The following is a 19,457-nucleotide window of genomic DNA, read 5'->3' on the forward strand; positions in this document are numbered from 1 at the left end:
CAACACCTCATCCCCTTTTAATAGTATTGGCTTTTCCTATGGACTCAATGTGATCTTGGATCACTAAAATGAAAATGTAGAGTCTTGAGCTTGAGCCAATGTGTGTCCTTAGCATTTTGAGGGGTCCACATTCCTAATCCATGCCATGCCAATCATTAAACTTTCTGAAATGATCATCTTGAAATAGTATTAGTTTAATGAGCTAGATGTTGTTAGTAATTACCAAAACCACCCAGGGATAGTTGCACTTTCAATCTCCCCCTTTTTGGTAATTGATGACAACATATAGATCAAAGCTTCGACAAATGATAATAAGATTTAAATACATCGTCGCTTTGAGAAGTATGTGATAAGCAAGAGCTCCCCCTAAATTTGTGCATTATTTAAGATTTTCTTTCGAATGCAAATGCACAATCGATCAGGACCATGGGTCACTCTTCCATGTCACATACATCTTGTTGGAGCGCTCAAAATGATAGGAATTCAAACATGCACTCATCACCAAGCAAATTGAATGATCATATAGGGATATAGAAGATAATATCATCCAAACTAACATTAAAGTAGAATATGATAAAACACATGATCATATAAGTATCTCACACACAGACATAAAAAGTATAAACCAAGCACACACAAAAGTTCAACCAAATGGCAAGAGAGACAAAGCAGCAAAATACTCTCTCTCGAAGCCTATGATCTATACATTTCTCCCCCTTTGGCAACAAGTTACCAAAAAGTTTGAAAATGCATAGTGTTATGCGTCTCTCAGGCTTGGTCTTCGGGAGGTGGTGTAGAGAGAACTCCAAGGACGAAGGCATTAGTGGATGATGTTGGAGCTAGTGGAGTGGTTGCTGGAGGTGGCACAAAAGTTGTTGCTGGTGCAGATGAAGTAGATCTTGCATCTAGCACTGGCAGTGCAGCAGACGTCTGCTTTCCCTCTCCAGCAACCTTTCGGTTGGCTTAGAGATTTCAGCAGTTGAGGCTCTAGCCTTTAAAGTTGGCACCCTCTTGGCAGGGGTCTTCTTATGCAGTCCAGGCTTTATTGTTGCAGCAGTACCATATTCTTTCTTCGGCACTTTCTTTTTGGAGATAACTTCCTCCTCTATAGCCACATAATCCTCATCTTCAGAATATGAGGTTTTCTTCTTCCTTGTTCTGGTGGCTGCATTGGGCAAATTACTAGGAGTGCTCCTGCTGCCCTCATCATAGCTGCTTGAGGGACTAGTGCCGTAACTCAATTGCACTTGCTCTTCTGACTTGTTCTGACTGTCACTTTGGTCAGACATCCTGGAAAGCAAACTGACGGCAACCCTGTGAATAGATATAGATGAGGTAGAATAGATGAGCATCACAAAGTGCAGAGTTTTTGCAAAACAAATGAGTCAAAAACTTAGTTTTAGTTCTCCACAGAAATCATTTCGGAGCTACCGATTTGTTAAACTCGGTGATACCGAAGCAACTGTTGGAGTCTAAACTAGTGAACTCGTTCAGACCGAGTCACAGTTCAGTGGCTCCAAGATTGCTAGGGTTTCATAGAGAATCAAATTCGGTCGCACCGATTTGCAATTTTCGGTCAGACCAAAAAGCGCATGTGCAATGGCTTAAGACAAATAGGTGGGACCGATTTGTACAACTCGGTCGGTCCGAGATGAGTTCAGCGGAGACCTAACCCTAACTTTTCGAATCAAACCTAACCTAAAGGTAGTTTTCTCTGGATAGATTGATTTCACACGTGGTAATAATCATGGCAAAGCAATGTGCTAAGAATCAAAGTAAGGAATTAGCACACAAGATCGAACTCATACCCTAGTTCGGCGGGAGTTCTCTACAACGATAACGGTGGGGCAGAATCCCGTTGACGGTGATGAAAACCAGCGACGGGAGGTGGCTGGCGACGAGGAGACGATCCGGAGACCCGAGGCGGCAGAGCAGGACACACGCGGTCTGGGGAGGTTTGAAGTAATTACCAAAATCTCACACGTGGGTATATATATCATGACCATGTCGGTGTGACCGAGTGGAACAACTCGGTGGCACCAAGATGCAGAATCGTAAGCGGTTACTGCAACTCGGTGTGACCGAAATGTTCAAATCGGTTGCACCGAGATTAAAAACCTAGATCAACTTAGTGAACTCGGTGTGACCGAAATGGATGGATTGGTCAGACCGAAATGCACAGAGAGGTTTTGGAAGTTTAAGTCTATGACGAATCGGGGACTCCGAGTGCTCCTCACATAGAGTGGTTCGAATCTGACTTGATCAAACTTTGTGATGTAGCATGAATAGAGTTTGAGACGAGAAAAGCATAGATAGCTAGAGGAGGTTCTTAGGCATTCTTGTCCATCCACTTGGCAAAAGAGAAGACGCCAAACGATCAAAACAACAAGTGGATTTCCTCGAATGAGTAAAATATGCAATCAACATGCTCACACAATAAAATGGCAAATGAAATATGTGGCAAAGCATGCACAAACACTCTAGCATCTATCAAGCAATTGGCAATGACTAGGTCATCTATATATGAGTATATTGACTTAGGAGTCAAATGAGAACATTTGATCGTAGGCTATACTCATCGTTTAAGCACAAGTGGGGTTACCACTTTTACATAAAGCATTGTTGTGTTCACACCATCAGAGTTGCTTTAGCTCAATTGATTAGAGTAAAGCTCCCCCTAGATGTGATGTCCCCCCTAAGAGGGATGAACTAACCTTGGGTTTTGTCGATGATGACTTCATGTAGATGTTGAAGATGTGGATGCTCAATGTTGATGTAGATAATTTGGAGCAATCCATTGGAGTGAGTTGCACTTTTAATACCTACACAGGTTAGTCCCACAAGGAACAAACAAGGATATCCATAGACATAGAGTGATGTTCACACAAGATGATGTCCATGAAGGCAATAGGTTACCTTGTCCCTTGTCTTACCAACAAGAGGGTTTGTGACTCCTTGAACTAGTGCAAGATGTGGAAGTTGTTTGCACTTGTCCTCGCCAAAATGATGTGAGTGAAGTATGTTGGTGGAGTCACCCTAAACAACTCTCTAGTTCTTCTTCTTCGGGATCCACATCATCTTGATGGGAATCCTTGGAGTTGTAGTCGTACTTGATAAAGTAGAACTTGATGTAGTCTTGGGAAACCACTTGACCAAGGCCTTAGGAGCTTCTTCAAATGCATCAATTTCCTCATGAAGCTTGTCCTTGCCTTTTTGTTTGTGGTCTTGTGGTGGAAGATCATCTTGAGCTTGTGTCCCTTGGAAAGAAGTAGGATCATACTTATCTTGTTGAGGGACAAACTTCGTCTTGGGGTATTGATCTTCTTCCCACTCAACTCCATTGGCATTGAACTTTTGATCAAAACCAATACCTTGATTCTTCCGGTGCCTTCCTTGCTTGCGTACAATTTCCTCAAATTGCTTACTCCCGGCAAGGCTCTTGTAAAAACCTTTCTCTATAATTCCCTTCAATAAGCTATTTTCTTGCTCAAGTGTAACTTGGCTAAGAGAATCATTAGTGGAATCAAGAGAACTACTAGAAGCAACAACATTGGATTTAACATGATTGTTGTTACTACTAGAAGAAGAATCTTTCTTACTCTTGTTGCTAGATTTAACTTGTGGCATGTAAGTAGACAAGAGTAAACGCTTGGTAATGTAAGAAGAACTTTTCTTGCGAAGATCATCATTGATTGCTTTTAAGAACCCATGCTCTTTCTCAAGGTTGATCTTTTCAAAGCGTAACTTCTCATGAGTCTTTAAAAGCTCTCGGTGATTTTCCAAGGTAGTTTCATGAGCTAACTTAAGAGTGTTTAGTTCTTTAGTTAGACGCTCAATCTCCTTCTTATCATCATCATTTGTTTTATCTCGATTATCATGATTAATAGCAAGTTCATCATAGTTTTCATCACTAGAGTTGTCAACAAGTAAATCATCATCACCTAGCAAATCATCTTCATCACTATTGAAATCAACATACTTGGGGTGTGATACCTTTGGGCCTTTAGCCATGAAGCATCTTCTAATTCCTTCATTTGGTGAGTCAAATATGTCGTAGGAGTTGGTTGACACAAGTGCTAGACCAACAACACCTTCATCTTGAATATATTCGGAGTCGGAGTGATAACTTCTCTCGAAGTGATTGTCGGAGTCGGAGTCGGATAACCATTCACCAACATGAGCTTGATGTCTTCATTTTGTGTAGCTCCTTGATGAATTGTCCTTCCTTTCTGAATCCTTGCTTCTCCGTGATGTTCTTTGTTCATAACGATCATCTCTACTCCTTCTCTCTCTTGGTGGTGATTCTTCTCTTCTATTTCTCCTTTTGGGTGAATCTTCTCTTCTTTTGTACGGGGACGTACACTCATTGGAGTAGTGTCCGGGTCTTCCACAATTGTAGCAATTTCGTTCATGACTCGAAGATCTTTTGTCATTGTAGGACCTTGACTTGGAACTTCTTTCCTTACTTCTACTCTTGTAGAACTTGTTGAAGTTCTTCACCATTAGGCTCAATTCTTCATTGAAGGCTTGTTTCTCACTTGATGATGTAGGAGAATCACATGAGGCTTTGTAAGCACCACTTGACTTGTTGTGAAGCTCTTCCTTATCCTTGAGTGACATCTCATGAGCAACAATTCTTCCAGTGACTTCTGTTGGCTTGAGATCTTTGTAGTTGGGCATCATTTGGATCAATGTGCACACGGTATCATATTTTCCATCCAAGGCTCTTAGGATCTTCTTGATGATGAATATATCGGTCATCTCTTCACTTCCTAAGCCGACAATCTCATTTGTGATGAGAGCAAGCCTAGAGTACATTTCGGCGACACCTTCATCATCCTTCATTTTGAACTTGTCAAGTTGACTTTGAAGCACATCCAATTTGGATTCCTTGATGGAGTCGGTACCCTCATGCATATCAATCAAAGTATCCCAAATTTCCTTTGCATTCTCAAGATGGTTGATTTTGTTGAATTCTTCGGGACACAATCCGTTGAAAAGGATATCACAAGCTTGAGCGTTGTATTGCAGCATCTTCAACTCTTACGCACTAGCTTCACGGTTCGGTTCTCTCCCATCAAAGAATTCACCTTGCAAGCCAATACACACAATAGCCCAAACGGCGGGGTTATGTCCAAGAATATGCATTTTCATCTTATGCTCCCAACTAGCAAAATTAGTACCATGAAAGTAAGGACCTCTACGGTGGTAATTTCCCTCGCTAGACGCCATACTCTCCTAGGTTGTGAAACCAAGGGTACGATCACCAAAAGCTATGGAAATCAAGGCAAATGGAGACCAAAGCTCTGATACCACTTGTAGGATCGAAAGTATGTCTAGAAAGGGGTGATTAGACTACTTGACCAAATAAAAAATCTAGCCTTTTCCCAATTTTAAGTCTTGGCAGATTCAAGCAACTTAGCACAAGTCAAGTAATCAACCTACACATGCAAGTCTAAGAGTATAGCAGCGGAATGTAAAACATTTGCATATGAAGGTAAAGAGAGGAGTTTGTAGGGAGCAAACGCAATGTAGACACGGAGATTTTTGGCGTGGTTCTAATAGGTGGTGCTATCGTACATCCACGTTGATGAAGACTTCAACCCACGAAGGGTAACAGTTGCGCGAGTCCACGGAGGGCTCCACCCACGAAGGGTCCACGAAGAAGCAACCTTGTCTATCCCACCATGGCCATCGCCCACGAAGGACTTGCCTCACTAGGGTAGATCTTCATGAAGTAGGCGATCTCCTTGCCCGTACAAACTCCTTGGTTCAACTCCACAATCTTGTCAGAGGCTCCCAAGTGACACCTAACCAATCTAGGTACAACACTCTCCGAAAGGTAATAGATGGTGTGTTGATGATGAACTCCTTGCTCTTGTGCTTCAAATGATAGTCTCCCCAACACTCAACCTCTCTCACAGATTTGGATTTGGTGAAAAGATGATTTGAGTGGAAAGCAACTTGGGAAGGCTAGAGATCAAGATTCATATGGTTGGAATGGAATATCTTGGTCTCAACACATGAGTAGGTGGTTCTCTCTCAGAAAATGAATGTTGGAAGTGTAGGCACGTTCTGATGGCTCTCCTTCATAATGAAGGAAGGGTGGAGGGGTATATATAGCCTCCACACAAAAATTAACCATTACACACAATTTACCAAACTCGGTGGGACCGAATCAGAAAACTCGGTCAGACCGATTCAGTTCAAAATGTGAATGTTAGGCTTTTCGGTGGGACCAACATGTCAACTCGGTTGGACTGATTCCATTAGGGTTAGGGCATAACGTAATCTCGGTGAGACCGATTACACAAACTCAGTAGGACTGACTTTGGTAATAAGCTAACCCGAGAGTTGGTCAGGCAAACTTGGTGAGACCGATTCGCTCATTTCGGTGAGACCGAAACGTTACGAAAGGGAAACAAAGAGTTTGCATTGCGAACTCGGTGGGACCGATCTCTCATCTTGGTTTGACCGAAACATTACGAAGGGAAACAGAGAGTTTGCAATCCCATCTCGGTGAGACCGAGATCCCTATCGGTGAGACCGAAATGACTAGGGTTTCTGGCAGTGGCTATGTCAAGTGAACTCGGTGGCGCCGGATAGAACATTTCGGTGGGGCCGAGTTTGACTTTTGGTTTGGGACATATGTGGATATGAGAAAGTGGTTGAGGATTTTTGGAGTATATCACTAAGCATTTTGAGCAAGTAAGTCATTAAGCAACACCTCATCCCCTTTTAATAGTATTGGCTTTTCCTATGGACTCAATGTGATCTTGGATCACTAAAATGAAAATGTAGAGTCTTGAGCTTGAGACAATGTGTGCCCTTAGCATTTTGAGGGGTCCACATTCCTAATCCATGCCATGCCAATCATTGAACTTTCTGAAATGATCATCTTGAAATAGTATTAGTTCAATGAGCTATATTTTTTAGTAATTACCAAAACCACCCAGGGATAGTTTCACTTTCACTTGGGCATCCCAAGCTTAGGCTCTTGCCACTCTTTATTCCGTGGTCCATCAAATCCTTACCCAAAACTTGAAAACTTCACAACACAAAACTAACAGAAAATCTCATAAGCTCCGTTAGTATAAGAAAATAAATCACCACTTTTGGTACTGTTGTGAACTCATTCTTTATTTATATTGGTTTAATATCTACTGTATTCTAACTTTTCCATGGTTGATACCCCTCGATACTAACCATAGATTCATCAAAATAAGCAAACAACACATAGAAAACATAATCGAACAGTCTTTAGTAATCTGGGTATTTCGAATACTTCTGTAACTCCAAAAATTCTAAACAATTACGATGACCTAAGAAATTTGTTTATTAATCTTCTGCAAAAATAATTAGTATTTTATCAGGCTTCTGCTAAAAACGAAAATTAATTTCCTGAGCACAAAAGTTTCTGTTTTTCAGTAAGATCAAATCAACTATCACCGTAAGCTATCCCAAAGGTCTTATTTGGCACATACACTAATTAAAACACAAAACCACATCGAACATGAGGCTAGATAAAATATTTAATGCAAAACAGAACCAAAAAATAAAATTGGGTTGCCTCCCAACAAGCGCTATTGTTTAACGCCCTAGATCTAGATATTATCATCTTTGGCATGCAATCCATAAGTGGCTCTCATAATAGATTAATAATGAAATTTATTTTTCTTTCTTGGAAAGTGTTCCATGCATTTCTTTAACGGAAATTGAAATCTAATGTTTCCTTCTTTCATATCAATAATTGCACCAATCGTTCTAAGGAAAGGTCTACCAAGAATAATATGACATGTAGGATTGCAATCTATATTAAGAACAATGAAATCTACAGGCACATAATTCCTATTTGCAACAATAAGAACATCAGTAATCCTTCCCATAGGTTTCTTAATAATGGAATCCGCAAGATGCAAATTTAAGGAACAATCATCAAATTCACGAGAATCTAACACATCACAAAGAGTTTTTAAAATCATGGAAACACTAGCACCCAAATCACACAAAGCTTGGCATTCATAATCTTTAATCTTAATCTTAATAGTAGGTTCCCACTAATCATAAAGTTTTCTAGGAATAGAAACTTCCAATTCAAGCTTTTCTTCAAAGGATTGCATCATAGCATCAACGATATGTTTAGTAAAAGCTTTGTTTTGATTGTAAGCATGAGGAGAATTCAACACGGATTGCAACAAGGAAATACAATCTATTAAAGAACAATTATCATAATTAAATTCCTTGAAATCCAAAAGATTGGGTTCATTGCTACTTAAAGTTTTGACCTCTCCAATCCCATTTTTATCAATTTTTGCATCAAGATCTAAAAACTCCGAATCATTGGGATGCCTTCTAACTAATGTTGACTCATCTCCGGTCCCATCTTTATCAAGATTTATATTGGAAAACAAAGATTGAATAGGACTCACATCAATCTCTTTAAGATCTTCATCATTATTTAAAGATTCTGGTTTAGCGGCCATCTTATTTACAAGGTAGCTTGCTTGTCAGAAATTTGGCATACTAAAATTTCAAGATGAGCAAACTGAGATCTTAGGCCATAAAATTCCTTAGACATATCATCAAGCTCTTTATTCATGTATTCCATAAAACTTTTCTGCTCCTTGAGCTCATTTCTAAAGAAATTATTATGCTCAAATTGCAAAGACATGAAACTTCTAACATTATTTTCAATTTCGTCCAACCTCCTAAGGTGAGGATCAATGCTTTTTGGTGGAGCCATTGTGACAAAGCAAGAAATCCAACACACGGGCACACAAAAAAGCAAGCGAAGAAGACGAACGAAAGAGGGGCGAAGAAAAGGCAAATCTTTTCGAAAATCATTTTAGAAGTGGGGGAGAGGAAAACGAGAGGCGAATGTAAAATAATGTAATGCGAGAGACGAGAGTTTATGATGGTTACTTGGTATGTCTTGGCTTGGCGTAGATCTCCCCGGCAACGGCGCCAGAAATTCTTCCTGCTACTTCTTGAGCTTGCGTTGGTTTTTCCCTTGAAGAGGAAAGGGTGATGCAGCAAAGTAGAGTAAGTACTTCCCTCATTTTTGAGAACCAAGGTATCAATCCAGCAGAAGACAACGCACAAGTCACTGAGTACCTGCACAAGCAAACACCAACTTGCACCCAATGTGATAAAGGGGTTGTCAATCCCTTCACGGTTATTTGCAAAGTGAAATCTGATAGAGATGGATAAAGGTAAAGTAGTATTTTTGGTATTTTTGGTTTATGGAACGGAAAGTAAAAGATTGCAAAGGAAGTAAATAGGAAACTAAAATTGTAGATCGAAAATAGAACCAGGGGCCATAGGTTTCCCTAGAGGCTTCTCTCGAGATAGAAATTATTACGGTGGGTCAACAAATTACTGTCAAGCAATTCATAGAAAAGTGCAAAGTTATGACGATATCTAAGGCAATGATCATGAACATAGGCATCACGTCTGTATCAAGTAGACCGACTCCTGCCTGGATCTACTACTATTACTTGACACATCGACCGACTCCTGCCCGCATCTAGAGTATTAAGTTCATAAGAACAGAGTAACACATTAAGTAAGATGACATGATGTAGCGGGATAAACTCAAGCAATATGATGAAAACCCCATCTTGTTATCCTCGATGGCAATAGTACAATACGTGTCGTTTCCCCTTCTGTCACTGGGATTGAGCACCGCAAGATTGAACCCAAAGCTAAGCACTTCTCCCATTGCAAGAAAAACCAATCTAGTTGGCCAAACCAAATCGATAGTTCGAAGAGACTTGCAAAGATATAAAATCATGCATATAAGAATTCAGAGGAGATTCAAATAATATTCATAGATAAGCTGACCATAAATCCACAATTCATCGGATGTCAGCAAACACACCGCAAAAGGAGTATTACATCGAATAGATCTCCAAGAACATCGAGGAGAACATGGGATTGAGAATCAAAGAGAGAGAAGAAGTCATCTAGCTACTAGCTATGGACCCGTAGGTCTGTGGTAAACTACTCACGCTTCATCGGAGAGGCAATGGTGTTGATGTAGAAGCCCTCCGTGATCGAATCCCCCTACGGCAGGAGGCCGGAAAAGGCCCCTAGATGGGATATCACGGGTACAGAAGGTTGCGGGGGTGGAAAAGTGTTTTCGTGGCTCTCCTGGTAGGTTTTGGAATATTTGAGAATATATAGGCGGAAGAAATAGGTCGGTGGAGTCATGAGGGGCCCACAAGGGTGGGGGGCGCGCCCTACCCCCCTGGGCACTCCCTCCGTCCTTGTGGCCGCCTCGTGGCTTTCCTGACGTGCACTCCAAGTCCTTTGGATATCTTCTGGTCCAAGAAAAATCATCGCGAAAGTTTGATTCCATTTGGACTTCGTTTGATATTCCTTTTCTGTGAAACTTTAAAACAAGGAAAAAACAGGAACTGACACTGGGCTCTAGGTTAATATGTTAGTCCCAAAAATAATAAAAGAGCATATTAATGCATATAAAACATCCAAAACAGATAATATAATAGCATGGAACAATCAAAAATTATAGATACGTTGGAAACGTATCAGCAACCAATGAAGTTATCGGAAAGAGAGATAAAGGCTGGGAGGTAGACAAAAACATTTGGAGGGAGATGCGGGAGCTGTGGCCCCAAGTAATCCAAAAAACCCCGAAGAAGGGGTGAGGAGGCATCGAGAAACCTCGCTCGATGTGGGTCACCAAGAGGACGCGCTCGTCCTCCTGTGAGGCTGGCTCGACCTCGCCCGCCCTCGGATGCCTCCACCGATCCGCTGGAATGAGCTCCTCCACGAGGTCCTCCAGCCGTTTTGCCGAGGCCGCGAGGGGATCAAATCCCCCGAAGCGCTGGCGGCTGGAGGACCCGAGCTCGACGACATGGCCTTCCTGGCCTTTTTTGCCATCTCCACCTTCGCCGTGGAGTCCTTCGCCATGGCCTCGAGTGCTCTGGCACACAGGGTAAGCGGTCGGGTGGAGAAGAGAAGCGGAGGAGACGAGAGGAAAAGGGGATCTGAGGGAATTACCCTAGCCCCGAAATCTCTTATACCGCGGGTGAAATCGCTCCCAGGATCCTCAACCGTTGATCCCTGGATCGACGACACCAATATAATACCGACAAAGTGCACAAGGAAACCACGATACGTAGCGGATTTGCGGGTCGAAAATTGAGGCGTCATGCCCCACTTTCCCCACTAAGCCATGACGTTACCGCTTCTACGCGCGCACACTCAATTTGGAATCCCGGAATTTCCGCGGTGAATCAATCCGATTGATTACCCACCGTTCCTTTCCTAAAGGACGTTTGTCAGTTCGACTGACCACCCTCCGCGGTGACCCATGTGCACTCGGACACGTAAAACACCCGACCGAAGTCACCTTCAGGTTTGCTATGAGATGATCTTGACGCCCCTCCGCGGGTTGACTTGGCCCTTCCACTAGGACCCAAGGCGCATGCCTCATAAACTTGGACTCGGAGATGGCTTGCGTTGGCGTTCCCCCGGGATAAGGCGTGGCATCTCCCCGGAGAGTCCGACCACGCGTTGGCGTTGCCACTCGGGTTTTTATGGCATGTCCACACTCGGACCTCAAGTCTATCTCTCCTGAGAGACATATGAATGCCACCAAGTTTTACTCGGCGATCAACAACACCCAATCACTTGGGGAACCCTTTAGTCCAGAGTCCGTCGTGTTTTCGTCCAAGGCGCGATGGACTACTATTCGGAAACATATTCCGAGTGCCACTGAAGCACTTGGACTGAACCGAAAAGCTCACTCCGTTTGCCCAACGAAACCTCAACCGATTCGGGGGCTAATGATGAGGTCACCTACTACAGATAGGGTCAAGGACCTGTCATCTAGGGCCCACCTAGGGCCCCACACCATCATTGGTAGGTCCGTGGATCGTAGACACATTCGGATGTGTAAGACAGGAAGTCCACTCGGATGCACCGATGGCTAAGGGTGGAAATGGATCGGATGCGGATCGGATAGTGCTCTTACCACTTTCATTTTCATATTTTCAAAACGAATACAAATCCGAATACGGATGTTATCGGATACGGATGCGGCTCGGATATTATTCGAATACGGATACGTATCGGATATTTTCTTGATTCGGAACGGATACGAATAATATCAACATATTGCTTAAGTAAATTAGTCGATAGCTATGTGACCTAAAATAATCAACTTGTGACATACAATAAGTCAATGATAAATAGGTTTATGAATAAATACTATTGTAATGCATAATAATTTATAAGTTTAATCATATAAAGAGTAAAATTTGACCGCTTATTTGTCTTTTATGTTGGATAATTGAAATATTTGGCCTAGAATTTTAAAAATTACCTCCCATAATCTTATTCAGATACGGATATATCCACTTCCATATCCATATTTGTGTCAAAATCTCCTACCATATTTTATTTTTTATTTGTTTAATAAATTCGGATACGGATAATTTTCATTTCCATTTTGGTTCGGATGCGGATGTTTCGTATAGGAATAGGCATTTTCTCGAATACGAATATCGGATATTTCGAATTATCCGCTACCACTTTCCACCCCTACCGATGGCACTCGGATGCCTTCCCTCTAGTCGGCCCGACCATCACCAGTCGAAAAAAGGAAGATGAAGGGACAACGAGGGAGCTACAACGATCGAGTAGTCTTAAACAAGGCTTTAAGTATAGTCAAGGCTACAGTTACCTGTAACAGCCGTAGTTGTAGCTATTTACTCTTGTAACTGCCATAGCTATCAACATTAATCACCTTGGCGACGTGGGAGTGAAGGGAGCAGTGACACACTCTATATAAGGCGTCCTCCTCCTAAGCAAGGGTTAAGCACTCTCTGTAATCACACACCCCAAAAGAAAACAAGTCTTAGAGCACGAGATGTAGGGCAATTACCTCCTCTGAGAGGGGTCTGAACTTGTAAACGCCGAGTGTTACACCTGTGCCGTAGCAAGGCTCTGCCTCTCTTTCGTATATGTAGTATTCATTGTCAGGATTGTTACCTCAACAGAGACTGCTATACAATTTATTTATTTTGAAAAGATGAGTGACTATGTAGCACGTGTAAATTTGCATTAAAAGGAGATGTTTCTTCATCTTACCGTCGTAAATTTGCATTATTTATTTTTGAAACAACATTTTCTAACTTCTGGATGAATTACGCGGACCAAGGTTTTACATGAGGGGAGAAACATTAACCCACAGTATGCTAGTACTACGTCTATATCCGTCAATGATTTTCACGTGGTATGTCCAGGAGTGCCAAAAGTAGTTCTTCCCGTGTCGATCACTGACTTTTCTTTTGAACCGGGCACGGGGTGTAGTTCCTTTGCCGCTGAAGATTTTTTGATGAAATGCAGGGAGAGCGCTGCTTTCATTCATTAAGAGAGGAGAAACTCGCCTGAAACGTGAGGTTCAAGGTTTGAGTTTCATGCAGGCTCCACGGTAATATTCCTGATTAAGCCCATCGCAAAAAACAAAACCTGATTAAGCGAGCGCTGCTGAGGTTTTTTATTGTCGATAAATGATTACAGGTAGAAAAAACTTTTTTTTGAAGCCCTTTTAGGTTTTTGCGAAGGGACCAGAGCGCCAGGAAAAACATACTTGTGTACTTACGGAGGATTAAACTACAAGAAATTCACATGACAACAGGGTGGTACATGTACGATTACATACTTCTGCATCGGAGAAATCCACATGTGTTGGGCATAAGTTAGTTGGCATGGCCATGACCATGTGGGCAAAAGAGCGAATCCAGACTGGGCAGAGTCCCAAGTCCTGGCACATCTCGTGCCAGTCATGTGCATCTAGGGGCCAATCATTTCGTGGATCGTTGTCGAGGCATTCTCTTGGTTGGCTGGCCGGTTTCCAGATCTAAAATCATGTTCTTCAGCCCATGTTGTATGCATATTCTATCCATTTTACCAAATATCCAGGGCATGCCTGTATAAAACGGTTGATGTGCCAGAAGAAGATTCGATCAGCAGATGACGTATTTCGCTCTAGCACTACAGTATATACTCCCCACCAGGACCAGGGGCGAAATTAATTCCAGTGCAACGGTGGTGCACTTTGCCGCGTAGGCAGAGGCTGCTGCGCCGGTGTCGGTAGCGTCGCTGCCGCCTCGTTGGTCGAGGATGTCCCTGCACAGAACGATCCATGAACGACCAGCACGTCTAACATGCGAGCAGGATACAAGAGCAAAAATAGGGGTACAACAGCTGCTTTGACCAGGAAGGGATCAGCGAGGTATGGACTTGGCACTCAATGGATCTCCGGTGCTTTTATAAAGGATTTAGAGTCCTTTTACCAACCACTCAGAACCAATATTTCTATGTTATATTCTTTTTTTCTTTGTCAGCTAGCACAATTTTAATTTCAAATCAATGCGCTAACGCTTTTTTTTTAAAATTCAGTTTTGCTAAAGCACATCTAGATGTGCCATATGTATTGCACATCTAAGTTCTATGTCATTGATCTTATGCAGAGATTCGTGTGAATTTTTTTTTTGAGTTTTTTCATTTCCTTTTCATACTTGATTGTGTCACTTAGATGTGCAATAACTATAGCACATCTAGATGTGCCCTAGATAAACCTTTTTAAATTTTCTTGCTCTTTCTTCGGGCTTTGACCATGTCTTCCGAACAATTTTAGTACATACAACGTAAGACGATTTCACATACATATTGACTAGGAAGGGGTCAACGAGGAATGGACGGGAGACGGTGGGAAGGAATTCGGAATCAGGATTCAAAGCCCTTCCGCTCAGTATCTTTCCTTCTTTTCATGAAATTTATTTTTTATTTTTTTGAAGTCGGCTCTTAAAGGAAAACCAAGCAAAAGCCGGTACAACATGCCCGCAAAAACAACACACTTCCGGCGACTGACAACCCACACAAGAACGCACACACACCGTCAAGGAGAAAAGCACTATCGAGGTTGCAATCCGATGTCATCGTCATCATTCCTCCTCGAGCCAGTGACTCCGGCTACACCATTGACTACCACCGAGATAGCTTACTCCGCAAACAAACGCCAAGGCTTGCATCGGCCAATTCCAAACAGTTCACCGCACGCGCTAACGACCAAGCAGCTCAAGTCTATCGACGAGCGTCGCAGGAGAAAAGCGTTGGGCCTGCGCTGAGCAAGCGTCGGAACCAATCACCTGTCTTGTGTCATTGTCACCGCAAGGGCCCCTTTTCAGCACCTCCGACTCTAAAAACAAAGTGAGGGCAACCCTTCGAACATGCAGACCTCCTATACCGCATCATTAAGCTCGATCAATCGTTTCGCTTGATCGCTCCATGGGTAGGCTTGCTCGATCGATGTTCACTACCTTGGTGGCTAGTTGATTTTGACCCTTGGCGACTCACCGTTGCCTTTTCAAAATTTTGAAAAACTTCATGATAACAAGAAATGTTCATGAATTTAAAAATACATCAAGATTTTGAAAAAGCTCACGAATTTAGAAAATGTTCACAACATTTTCCAAAAAATCGCAAGTCTGATAAAAAGTTCACAAATCTATATATAAAAGATAACAAATTTGAGAAAAGTTTACAAACTATTTAACAAAATCACGAATTTTTAAAAAGTTAAAATTTTAAATGAAAAAGTTCACGAAGTAGAGAAAAATCCACTTATATTTCAAGAAACAAAAATTTGAAAAAAGTTCAGAAATTGAAATAAAAAAATTACATAAATTAGAAAAAAAGTTCACAATTTTTTTGCAAAAAAGTTCGAGAAATTTGAAATTTTATCAAAATACAGAAAATCATAAAATTTATATTTTCTACGAATTTGAAAAAAAGAGTCATGATATTTTAAAAATCATATTTTGGAAAAGGGGAAAAGAAAAAATGGAAATAGAATGAAAAAAGAAAAACAGAACAACAAAAAACCGTGTGAAAAAAACCAGCGAAAAAACCCAGTCCAGTAAACCGGTGGGAAACTTTTAGAAGGTTTCCAAAACTTGTTGGCGAAAGAAATAGGCCGGGAGCCCAGTTAATTGACGCTGAGGGCGCCAAATAGGATTCGGGTCAAAAACGCTGGATGAGACCGACAACCAAAACACAACTGCAACCGAACTCCGGTCCACACGGAAGGGCCCATCACTCCAGATGACATCATCAATGGTTGAGAAAATCTATAAATAACTTCTGCATTCATGAAATTCCTCACTTGTAATTTTGCTATTGGCGGTTAATGGCCGGTCACTATTGACCTTTTTTTAACGTAGTGCCACGGTATGAAGTCAGCCTGTAATACAAAAGGAAAAGGAAATAAATAAGAGGAAACCTTGCATTCATCTGTCACTGATCTCTGCTCCCTTCTTCCATGGAATCCAGTGCATGGCTGGTGGTTCTCGTCTCATTTGATCCAGAAAGATCAAGTGGCAGTGAGTTATGGTGCATATTCGAGTTTGTTGTTGATTGCACATGCATTTCACCCTCCGGACGACGAATGTGCTCCAAGTACGCATGAGGCCAAACTCCTGTTATTCAACAGTTCATGAAATAACTTGTGTAATTTGTTGGTCTTATGAATATATTATAAAATACAGCATAAATTAGCTAGCGATCAAAAGTTTCACTTTTATTGACTACCTTTATTAGAAACGATATGCATTGGTGAGTCAAGGACAGGCCCATTGCCTTTTCATATGTCCACCTATGCTAGCAGCCTTTGACTATTGGTTTTCTGAATGATATCCCTTTGACTATAGGTTGATGAAAGGAGAGAAAGACTTGCTTAGTCGTGTGTTTTATGGTAACTGCAGACGTCTTCAAGCCCACTTGGGCGGTAGTGGACACATGATATATTTTTCTAAATAAGAAGAAAGAAAACTTTATTATTCTGATATACATATGAAACTATGGATCATACCATGTTCACTGTAGGGTGGTGGAAAGAACTGAAGGTAGCAGAATGAAGCAACCACCCATCCTACGGAGTTGTACGAAGCACAATCAGCGGCTGTGTGATCTTAATTCAGGAATCATCAGAGTTACAGTAGACGGGAAGTAACTGAACTGAATTTGACACCTACCAAGGACTCCACCAGCAAACACATCCTGCCAGTGGTGCCAGTAGTCCGTCACCCGCGATACCGCAACCATCGTCGCAGAAAGGAGAGGCAGAAGAACGATACAGAGCTTGGCGATGTGTCCTCTTCGATCAAAAGCCTTCATTTTGCCAGCCAGGTACCATGACAGAAATCCAAGCCCAGCGAAAGCACCTTGAAGAGGACAAGAAAGACAGCCAGCCATTGCAAGAGTGAGAGGCTTTTTTTGCGGGCGTCAGAGATTCAGAGAATGGCTTTCGGCAATTACCTGAAGCATGCCCACTCGGGAAGCTCTTGTACCCCTCTTTGATCGCGCCTGGTTTACCGTGGCATATCACATCTCCGGTGACGTTGTCGTACTTCTAAAATCGGGTGTTGGGGTAGATGAATCGTTAGCTCAGAGTTACAGATGGATAGCCCATCACCGTTCTACTTATTACTCAAGCTAGAAATCGCGTAAATTTTGCAGTGGTGACGAAGGAGAAACAAGCAACTACTGCTAGCTCTGAGGAAGCTGTGGGATGAACTCACCGGCACTCCGTCGGGAAAGCAGCGCCAAAAGAAGTCCGGGCGCGGCCGCCCAACCGCATCCTTGATCGCAACGGTCACGATAGCAGTTATAAGAACGGAAAACAGGAGGCCTGCTTGGGAATATTGTGTGCATGTCAGAAATAAGCTTAGTGACCACACAGAGGCATCACAGCCCCAGAAAGATCAAATTAGCTTGCGTAAGAAGGGAAATTAACTTGCCAAGGATAGCATGATGCAGGTCATAAACGTTCCTCCTCCTGATATATGTCCCAACGATGAAAACCATCGGCACAACGACGGCAATAACCTGCATGAAAACCCCAAAACTACTAGAATCAAAGCTCACTCCGGGAAACTGCAGCTGCGATTTCATCAGTGATGTATGGAACCCAGAGCATGATCTTCATCGGAAGATGGGGCGTATATGTGTGCCGTACCGGCACGGCCCAGTCGGGCACGGTGCTGCGCTTCATGGGGTACCGGAGGTCCGCCATCATGTCCTGGGACACGAAGCGGTGGAACGGCTGGACCAGGCCCAGCAAACCAATCGTGGCGACAAGCAGGAGCAACACGATCCAGTCGAACAGGTGCAGCCTAGCGACCTCTTTTCCGTGCGTCCTCAAGCATGGGTGCACGGTAGCGCTAGGGGCAGGGGTCGCCGGCGGCGGCATCTTCTCCTGCACGCCTGACACCTGACACAGGCCACAGCCTCCTCCTCGTCCCGAGAAAGGCAGCACTGAGGACAGGAGAGTTGAGGGCGTTTTCTATTTCTTGAGCGGAGGAAGACGACGTTGACGAGCTGGCGGGAAGTTGTTGACTCGCTGGTTGGTACTGCTGGAGACGCTTTCTGCGTTTGTTCGTGGAAGCTGGAAGGAAGGCAGGCGCGAAAAGGCTGCATGGGGATTGGGGAAGTCATTCCCTGGTGCACACGCACCCGGGCGAACAAACAATTTCAGCAGCGACTACGTGCCGTGTTTGCCTCAGGTGTGCCCCGTGCGGGCGAGCACAGGAGGTTGGCGGCGGCTGTGCGTATCGGGCAGGGAGAGGGTTCGTGAGGACTGAGGGAGAGAGTGAGGTTGGGATTTTTTTATTGTTGGCTGACACTGACATGTGGGTCCCACATGTCATAACGTTCAAAGTGCCGGTCAAACATAACATTTTTGTTGAAGCACCAGTCAAACGTAACATAGTTGACTATTATGCCACATCAGCCCTGATGGGTGGGCCATTTCTGTCATAAACGCGTTTAAATCACCCGAACCGGTCACTAACAGAAGGTGGTAGGTCTGTGCGAAAAATTAACCTCAAGGCGATAGGTTTTTGTCACGCCCCTGAAAAGTGGTCGTTTTGGGAACCGCATGCCGTAGTTGTGCTAATCTAATGCTAAACACTTTGTCTAGGTGTGTTTTGTTGTCCATGTGTTCTGTGCAGTTGCCTCCGTCTTGTGTCTGTTTGGCTGATGGTTTTTCATTCGGTATGAGTTGCAGGTGCAAGTTAATTTGGAATGGGCTTCACGTTCCCTAGTGTGTGTGGCTGCAGGTGAACGTATTTTGGGTAGCGGAGGACTAGAGCAAAACCGCGTACATCGTGAGCTTAATGATCACCCAATAGTTCGACTATTAAACTTGCAGCCCGTTTCTTGACAAATAGAGTCAATCACTAATTTCAATTCGTTACGCTAAATGAGCTAACGAGTTTCATGAGCAGCTCGATAAATTTGTTAGTATATCACAACATATATTCTTATCTTACATGACAATATTTTCGTGACTTTTCAACCCATCTATTCAATCTAATCGACTCATCCCAACCCACAGAGACAACAAACTAGCCCACCTCGAACAG

General features: G+C 42.8%; 1 protein-coding gene across 1 annotated transcript; it reads right to left on the reverse strand.

Annotated features, from left to right (window-relative positions):
* Positions 1 to 16,150: 16,150 nt before the first annotated feature.
* Positions 16,151 to 18,469, reverse strand: LOC125520928 (lipid phosphate phosphatase 2). Its single transcript, XM_048685971.2, has 7 exons — positions 18,050 to 18,469; positions 17,832 to 17,919; positions 17,613 to 17,722; positions 17,350 to 17,443; positions 17,067 to 17,255; positions 16,904 to 16,963; positions 16,151 to 16,511 (listed from the first exon to the last, which is right to left on the reverse strand). Exons 1-7 carry the CDS (start codon positions 18,281 to 18,283, stop codon positions 16,330 to 16,332), a joined length of 957 nt encoding a protein of 318 aa, XP_048541928.1. The 5' UTR covers positions 18,284 to 18,469; the 3' UTR covers positions 16,151 to 16,329.
* Between the last annotated feature and the right edge of the window lie 988 nt (positions 18,470 to 19,457).

This window comes from Triticum urartu, chromosome 7A (assembly GCF_056163025.1).
Source record: "Triticum urartu cultivar PI428250 chromosome 7A, HENAU_Tu73, whole genome shotgun sequence".
Lineage (NCBI taxonomy): Eukaryota > Viridiplantae > Streptophyta > Magnoliopsida > Poales > Poaceae > Triticum > Triticum urartu.

Bases quoted from the DNA above. Each gene is read 5' to 3' on its own strand.
- LOC125520928 (XM_048685971.2), bottom strand. From the start codon at position 18,283: ATGCCGCCGCCGGCGACCCCTGCCCCTAGCGCTACCGTGCACCCATGC. The intron at 17,444-17,612 runs GTGAGTTCATCC...ACCCGATTTTAG, and splicing joins GCTTTCCCGACGGAGTGCCG to AAGTACGACAACGTCACCGG. The intron at 16,964-17,066 runs GTAGGTGTCAAA...ACAACTCCGTAG, and splicing joins GTTTGCTGGTGGAGTCCTTG to GATGGGTGGTTGCTTCATTC.